This window comes from Neophocaena asiaeorientalis, unplaced genomic scaffold, assembly GCF_003031525.2.
Source record: "Neophocaena asiaeorientalis asiaeorientalis breed wild unplaced genomic scaffold, Neophocaena_asiaeorientalis_V1.1 scaffold582, whole genome shotgun sequence".
In the NCBI taxonomy this organism is placed as follows: Eukaryota; Metazoa; Chordata; class Mammalia; order Artiodactyla; family Phocoenidae; genus Neophocaena; species Neophocaena asiaeorientalis.
In genome coordinates this window covers 851936-861010 of record NW_020172996.1, presented here as the reverse complement: position 1 = coordinate 861010, position 9075 = coordinate 851936, and the positions used below count along the sequence as shown (strand labels likewise).

The 9075-nt window shown below is 48.4% G+C and overlaps 1 protein-coding gene across 1 annotated transcript; it reads right to left on the bottom strand.

Annotated features, from left to right (window-relative positions):
* Positions 1 to 2862: 2862 nt before the first annotated feature.
* On the bottom strand, positions 2863 to 8593 carry LOC112397972 (zinc finger protein 304-like). Its single transcript, XM_024742322.1, has 3 exons — positions 8190 to 8593; positions 6731 to 6857; positions 2863 to 4798 (listed from the first exon to the last, which is right to left on the bottom strand). Exons 1-3 carry the CDS (start codon positions 8220 to 8222, stop codon positions 2979 to 2981), a joined length of 1980 nt encoding a protein of 659 aa, XP_024598090.1. The 5' UTR covers positions 8223 to 8593; the 3' UTR covers positions 2863 to 2978.
* Positions 8594 to 9075: the final 482 nt, after the last annotated feature.

Genomic DNA, 9075 nt, shown 5'->3' with positions numbered 1-9075 from the left:
CATGGCCGCTGAGCCTGCACGTCCGGAGCCTGTGCTCCACAACGGGAGAGGCCACAACAGTGAGAGGCCCACATACCGTAAAAAAAAAAAAAAAAAAAAAAGAATATGAAGAGGGACTTCCCTGGTGGTCCAGTGATAAAAAATCTGCCTTCCAATGCAGGGGACATGGGTTCAATCCCTGGTCGGGGAACTAAGATCCCACATGCCACGGGGCAACTAAGCCCGCACGCCACAACTGAGCTCACATACCTCAACGAGAGAGCCCGCGTGCTGCAAACTACAGAGCCCATGCACCCTGGAGCCCGCATGCCACAACTAGACAGAGAAAACCCACACACCACAACTAGAGAGAAGCCTAAGCACCACAATGAAGAACGTGCACGCCACCACAAAGGATCCCACGTGCTGCAACTAAGACCTGATGCAGCCAAAAAAAAAAAAAAAAAAAGCTAGCCATCAAAAGCTTATTTAAAAAAAAGAAGAATATGAAGATATTCATCATATATTATTAGGGAACTGCAAGTGAAAGCAACAACAATATACTATTACTACACACCTATGTGAATGGCAAAAGTCCAAAACACTGACATCAAATGCTGATGAGGATATGGAGCAACAGGAACACTCACCCACTGCTGGTGGGAGTGCAGAATGACAGCCACTTTGGAAGAGAGTTTCTTACAAAACTAAACATACTCTTACTATATGACCCAGTAAATCATGCTCCTTGGCTTGAACCCAAACAAACTGAAAACTTATACCCACACAAAACCTACACACAATGCATAATGCAGGTTTATTGATAAGTGCCAAAACTTGGAAGCAATCAAGATGTCCCTCAGTCAGTGAATGGATAAACAAACTGTGGTATAGCCATACAATGGAACGTTATTCAGTAATACCTTATACACAAATCTTCATTGGAGCTTTATTTGTAACAGCCAAAAATTGGAAACAACCCAAACATCCACTAACAGGTGAATAGATAAAAAACAAATGTGGTATATCTATACAATGGAATAATTCTCAACAATACAAACGAACAACTGATACATGCAACAAGATGGATTAATCTCAAAATAGTTATAGTTAGTGAAAAATGCCAGAGTCCCACTTCCCAGAAACTATATACCATAGGATTCTGTTTATATGAAATACTAGAAAGTGCTTGCTATTACTTGTGAATTGTGAGAAAGGGGGTTAGAAAGGACTGGAAGGAAAGGATTATAAAGGGACACAAGGAATATTTAGGTTGTGTGGGATATCTCCATTATCTTGGTTGTGTGGTCTCATCAGTATATACACACATGGTGAAACATAACACGTTTTACACTTTACATATATTCATTTTATTTCATGTCACAATACCTCAATAAAGATGTTAACTCAATGTTCCCCATAAAAATCCATATTTACCATTCCTCTTGGAAAGTCACATCTGGCAACTGTTCTGGTTCAACCATATCCCTCTCCCCACAATTTAGGGGGATAAGCCCTTCCTCAATATCAGCAAAAACTGGAGAGCAATGAAGTCCACATCCATTACTGTCACTAGGAATGTTGGCTGGGTCAGACAAGCCCGATCCCTGGATCTCCCTTTTGTCAGTGCTGGGGTTCCTACCTGTGCCTGTGATGGCCATAACATCAACAGTCGAGGGAGGTACAGAAATCTGCAAACCTTTAGATTATCTACTGTGACAGTGCACTGGCCACAGGAGACTCAGATATCTGAAGGTCCTTAGAATTTCTGTACCATTCATGCCATACAGCCAAAATCACATGGACATTTACAGATACCTCCGTTAGAATAGGCACACATCCTCTCACTAGCCACAGTCATCCCCACTCCATTATCTCAGCGTTTCTATACCAACTATGATTCCCATATTGCCCTAAAAGGCTAAAGCCTTCCAGTCAATGATACTTGCCTATGGGATTCTGGACATCAAGGATTGGCTCCTGTACAGGTCCAGGAGACAGAAATCCCTCAAAAGTGATGGGGAATATGGGACATTCCCTAGGAACAAAGGACCCAATTCATGTTGCTTCCACAAGCACTGGAGATTTCCACACCAACTGTGCCCTCCTCAGAATGAACTCTGGGCTCACAGGAAATCCTGACTTCTAAGCCACAGGATTAGGTGCACAAAGCTCTTCAGTCTTTTCTAGCAAGCCTTGGGCAACAATGCAAACTAGGCCAAACTAGACTGAGAGGTGTTCTCTGCCATCCTACTGTTCCTTCTGAGACACATAAAGTTGGTGCCAACAAAAGGTGTTCCTCCCTTCAGGCTGGCGAAACCCAATTTTTTCTCAATTCATTAGACACAATGAACTGACCTCCCAAGAGTAAAAACTGCCACAGCAGGCCTTTATCACTGCACAAACCAGAGTAGCATGGGGCAGGGAGTTCCAAAGTTGGGTGACTTGAAAGCAGGATAAATAAGTCACAGCTATCATGTTACAGTCAACATTATCAAGGAAATCTTATCTGGTAATCACCAGCAGATTCCAGTTCAGATCCTTTCGGCCAGAGACAGATCATGGTCACTCAGAACCCCGTCATGGGGAAGGAAATGAGGATCTTCAATACACTCAGAACATTCCCAATCCCCTAGAGGGATCAGGAGAGACAGCACAGGGCTCCACCTTTCCTGAGCATATTGGAGTAACTGACAGACACTGTGGAAACTTAACACCAATGAGATGGCTTCCACCACAGGCACTGGCAGTGATATAACTGTCAAGAGCCCTGGACAGTTGAGGAAGTGCAATGCACCTCATGAGAGCTTCTCACCTATGTGGTACTTGTTGGGAGTCTCCCCAGGGTGGACGTACAATTGTACAAGGTTGACCTGCTGGCTCCCTCACAAAGGGCACTCACAGAGCTCTTCTCTGGTGTGAGTCCTAATACCTTGAACAAGAATACAGCACATTTTCTGCATTCATAAGGCCTTTCTCTAGTATGAACTTTCTGGCTGCTAAACAAGTGTAACAGATGCAGCTAAAGGGCCATCAAAGCTGTTGCATTCATGAGGCCCTTCGCCAGTGTGAACTTTCTGGTGCCGAACAAGATGGGAGCTTCTGCTATAGGCTTTCCCACATTCACTGCACACGTAAGGCTTCTCTCCAGTGTGAACCCTCTGGTGAAGGATGAGGCTAGAGTTGCGGCTAAAGAATTTCCCACATTCACTGCACTCATAAGGCCTCGCTCCAGTGTGGACTTTCTTGTGCTGAACAAGGTGGGAGCTACTGATGTAGGCTTTCCCACATTCACTACACACATAAGGCCTTGCCCCACTGTGAACCCTCTGGTGTAGAATGAGGCTAGAGTTGTGGCTAAAGCATTTCCCACATTCACTGCACTCATAAGGCTTCGCTCCAGTGTGAATTCTCTGATGCACAATGAGGTTGTAGCTATGGCTAAAGAATTTTCCACATTTGCTACACTCATAAGGCCTTTCTCCGGTGTGGATTTTCTGGTGCTGTACTAGTGTGTCTTTACGGCTGAAGGCCTTTCCACACTCGCTGCACTCATAAGGCCTTGCTCCAGTGTGAATTATCTGGTGCTGAACAAGTGTGTCTTTGCAGCCAAAAGCCTTCCCACATTTGCCACACACATAAGACCTTGCTCCTGTGTGGACTCTCCTATGTTTAATGAGGCTGGAGTTATGGCTGAAGAATTTTCCACATTCTATGCACTCATAAGGCCTTGCCCCAGTGTGAATTCTCCAGTGCTCAATAAGGTGAGAGCTTTGGCTAAATAATTTCCCACATTCACTGCACTCATAAGGCCTTTCTCCAGTGTGAACTCTCTGGTGCTGCACAAGGTGGGAGCTTCTGCTGTAGGCTTTTCCACATTCACTGCAGTCATAAGACCTTTCTCCAGTGTGAACTCTCTGGTGCTGAACAAGCGTGTTTTTGCGGCTAAAAGCTTTTCCACATTCGCCACACTCATAAGGCCTTTCTCCAGTGTGAATTCTTTGGTGCTGAACAAGGTGCGAGCTTCTGCTGTAAGCTTTTCCACATTCACTGCATGTATACTGTCGTTTTCCAGTGTGAAACTTCTGGTGGGTTTTTAGGTGAGACAGGTGAATGAAGGCCTTTCTACACTCCTTACACACATGTGAAATTTCTCCACTATGAATTTTATTGTGATGAATAAGAGCCGATTTCTCCTTGGACAGATCTCCACATGGTAGGCACCTAAAAGCTTGCACTTCAGCCTGAGTTATCTGGTTGTCAAGGAGAGTGAAGGTGTTCAGGAACGTTTTCCCATTGTCACTGCAATTGAGAAGCATCAGTTCATCATGGTCTCCCTGGTGTCGCCTGAGTCTGGAGCTTTGTGGAAAGGGCTCCATGAACTCAGCCCTTCTGCATGGACTCATTCCATTGTGAGTACTTTGGTGCTGGAAGAGGCCAGAGCTATCTGGTAAGTCCATCCCTTCCTCTCTGCAAGTAAAAGGTCTCCCTAACATGTGGACAGCACAGCTCTTCACAAGTGAGGCCCCATCATCATCCCTTCTGATGGGATTCTTCCCACTATATTGCTTCTGAGGCTGATAAAAGTTTTCACTGAACAGGAATCCTCGCCCACAGGGGTCACATGTGTACTGTTTCTGTGCAGGGCATGATCTCTGGTGTTCAGCCAGGTGCAAAATGTCTTTCAAGAGTGGGTCACATATCTCACATGGGTGGGCTTTCTGGATAAATGGACATGACTCAGGAGTCCTGACCTCTGATACTCCTACAAAAATGCTCTGCTCAGAAGGGGCCTCATTGTCTGCTTCACACCAACAACCTGAAAGCAAAGAAATGCTAGTGAAGGACATGTTGACTTTGGTGGGAAGCAGCAACTCCATCACATATGCGTGTGTGACACACCAATGAATGAGTCCACTGGCTTTTGGCAGGATGAGGGAGCCAGGATCAGGGTGAGGAAGCATCCATTGTCAGTCCTGGGCCTCTAAACGTCACAGTATGGAGGAACTCTAATGCTGGGTTAAGACACAATGATGGTGGACAGTACCAGAAGTAAAGGCAAGGTCTCCAACTCACTCCTCTACAAAAGGGTTTCAGCAGGGCCACAGCTGCTGGTGTCAGGTGAGCTCTGTGCAGAAGGCTGTGTCCAAGCCCAGGAAAATCTGATTGCAAGTAAGTAGCTGGTTCTTAAGGACTACATACAGATATGTGCACAACTCATGACACATTATAGTAGCCAATGTTGCAGAGCAATATGGACGGAGAAGAGGAGAATGAGTGAGAAACACAGAGGCCAGAGAGGTGGGGAAACAACAAAGGGATGGAAGACAGAAGAGAAACGTCAAGTGCCAAGAATGGGGAAGGAAAGGGAGAAGTGAGGTACTGCTATGTGCCTTGGCAAGAAAACACTGGTGAACACAAAGCAGGTTCAGTATGATGTGAACTCAGCCCTAAGATGGCTCTCTTTCAGCTCCCATGCAGCAGGGCAAGGCCCTCTATGGCCTCTCTCACTGTGGCTGGAGTCAGGGCTCCCTGTCAGGCACCCGGGGCTTCCTGCCCCTCTCCACCTGGGCAACTACATGGGATCTGGAAGACGGAGGTTGTAAAGAAAACAAAACAAAACATAGGGGAAACTAACACAACATTATGAATTAACTATACTGCAAGAAAAAACAAAACAAAACATAGAGCAGATGAGTGACCTAGAAAGACCCATCCCACAAAAAATAGAAAATGTTAAAAAAAAAAAAAGACAAAAAAACCCGAAGGAGGATTCGGCGGAACATCCCTGTGTCTTCCACAAGCAGTGACCATGTCAGTACCTACAATTCCTGGCATAGTCATGCACCAGGAAATCTCAGCCAGAAGATAGGGGCAGAACATGGACACAGAGGCATTATGGACATGGAAGTGCCCAAGCCAGACAGAATCTGTGAAGCAGACTGAAAGAGCCCTGAACTCCTAACCCAATCCTGAAAGGTTTGGGGCACAGGTGTCAGGACTGCTCAGCGAGGGAGGGGACACCACACACGGCCCAGCCTTGGCACCCACAGCACCTACTCAGGGAAACAAAGAAGGGAAGGAGAATAGTCACTGATTTGGCTGGACTGAAAGAGCTGCCCCAAGGGAAGTGGGGAGAAAGCAAACCCCAAGGACACTGGAGCAGGCATGAGGGCCTGTGGAAGGCAGCCTCTCCGATGGTCCCCAAGAATGCCTACCTCCCAGTATTTCCACCCCTGTGTAGGCCGCTTCCCTTGACCATAGGCTGGACTGATTGACCCATTTCTATGATGGGATCATTTTCTACAGGTCAGGTTAGAAAAAGACCAGCCATCATCCTGGACGTTCTCTCTTGCACACTTGCTCAGAGAAGGCACTTTCCACGTTATGAGGTGCACTACAGAAAGGCCACCATGACAAGGAACCGAGGGAGGCCTCTGACCAACAGCCAGTGAGGAACTAACGCTCACAGTTCAACAAAGCCGCAAGAAATTACATCTTGGAAACACAAAACATGAGTGAGTTTGTAAGTGGATTCTTCCCGAGAATGGCCTTCAGATGAGAACACAGCTTTGGCTGACAGCTTGACTGAAACCTCATGAGAGACCCTGAGCCAAAAGCACCCAGGTAAGCTGTGATGAGCGAGGTTCCTGATACACTGAAAGTTACATAACACATTTTAATTGTTTTAAGTCACTAACTTTTGGAGTAATTTGCCATGTACCAATAGATAACTGAAACAGGGACTTACCCAGCGAGGCCACAAGTGCAAAGTTCTCCAGCATCACATCACGGTACAGGAGTCTCTGAACTTCCTCAAGGAGCTCCCACTCCTCCCGGGAGAAGTACACAAGTACATCCTCAAAGGTCACACAGCCCTGCCACGAAGGGGACAGTTGAGCTCACAGACAACAGGACTTCCCAGTCTACCCATTAACCTACCCACCCCCTGGTCCCTATCCTCCCCAGCTGCCCAATTCAGAGGCGATACTAGACCTTAACACCACTATTGCCTGCTCTCTCTTGTCTCTCTGATTGCTGTGTGCAGCCCAGAACAGAACCAGGCATCTGAGCAGATATATTAATATATTATGGAAGCTATGGGCCTTGCATGAGGGGCACCAAACACTCTCCGGCTGGCATCCTCCAGAACATGCCTCCCAGGCACAACTTTGAGGCCATCAGTCCACACTCCTCCGAACATGTACATCACTCTGAACCACCTTCGTAATATCGGGACCACACCTCATTAACACTGACAACCTTCTGATCCACACCATATGCACCTCCAAGGCAACCTCCACTCCTGAAGCCACCCTGCATACAGTATCCAGGAAGTACTCATATGTCTTTATGACAGGCACCACTGCCACCCAGGTGCCTAAGGACTCCCAACTCAACCTTACCTCCAAGCATTTACACATGCTGTTCCTGGGTCTAATACACTCTTCCAGTCCTCATCCTATTGGCTGCAAGAAGCAGGAACCTCTTCATATAACTCTCGATCTAAATTTAGGATGCTGGGCTAGAAAGGACCCCTCCGTTAAAGCCCCCAGACTCAAGTGCAGGGGGCAGGGCAGGTGAAGAGTCCCAGAATCTCACTATGTCTCATCAGAAAATCTCCAACGACCCTAGTTTAAAAACATACAAAATCCATACACCTCTCTAACGTCCACTGCCACCACTCTGGTACACCCACCATCAACACTCACCTGGACTATTGCTGTAGACTCCATCCTGGTCTCCCTGCCCACCCTCAGGCTTCCCCAATCTTTCCACTCTGCTACAAGAGAAAGCCTGTTAACACCTATGTCAGATCACCTCCCTTCTTTGTTACAAACTTTCCATGGCTCCCGCCACCACCAGAAAAGAGGCCCAGCTCCTCAGGCTGCCATTCCAGGCCTGATTCCTGACTGCCTGCTCTCTATTCTCACCAAACATAACATAAACCTGCGGTTTCCTGAACACTCCTAATTCATTCTCACCTCCAAGTGTTCGTACCAGTTGGCTCCTGGGCCTTGGAAGCCATTTCACGCCTCACCCCGTCAACACTGGGAATGGGAACCTCGCCACATATCCACCGTCAAGGACCGCCCTTCACCGCCTTTATACTCAAGAGAAGGGGGCGATGAAGGTGAAGTGCTGAAAGCTCTAGAACACACCATCCCCTACACCTGAAGCGGTGAGGGCTTGAGGGACCCTCCACTCACCTGAGCCCGGTCCATAGGCGTCGCGGCCGCCATGGGATCCTCTGAGCAGAACCGGGTCGAGAAACTGGCGACTGGAGCGGGCTCTGCGGGAGCAGCCGAACCCCCACCCCACACTGGGCGGAGTGGCCTCGGGACGACTGTCGCACTCAGAGCCCCAGGCTCCCACTTGTAAAAAGGCGCTCAGGCTCAGGGTGCCGCCTCCGGAAGCGGACGAGGACGGAGGGCGGGTGCGAAGGCCTCGGAAAGAGCACAGCCCCGGCCAGCACCTCCGCGCAAGGCGGCCCGTAACACGACGGGGACCATGGATCCTAACAACGACGCGGAGGGAGAGCTTATCCTTTCTACTGTCCTTCCCCGTTCGCTTCCGAAGAGCCGCGTGTAAGGCTGACCCCAGCAACGCCTCCCAGCCAACCTCCTGAGCCACTCCCGACAGCCTCGGCGCAAGCAGAAGACGTCACGGCCGCGACGCCGGAAGTCCCGCCTCTGCCGGCAAGGGCGGCAGGAAACGCCCATCTTCCGGACTGTCATTGGCGCAGCGCGGATGTGCCGGGCACAGACTTCTGGGTAAAGGAGTTTGTGTCCTCTTACCAACTAGGTAAGGGACCCCTTTCCGGCTCTCCATGACAGCGTGCGGAGTCTGGTGAAGGGAGAAAGATCGGGGAGGAATTTGGTCGCAGAGGACCAGAGCCCCTCTTAAAGGCGACGCGTCCAGATTTCCGTGGTCACCTGTGACAACGCCGCGTCCTCCGCCGTCTCCAGCAGGTGGAGCATTCTTTCATCCTGGGAGAACTGCTTCACCTCTCTTGAGTTTTGGGGACTGAGATTTAAATTGAACAATGAATATCCCTCTCTCGTGCAGTCTTCGTTTAAAAACATGAAATGTTCC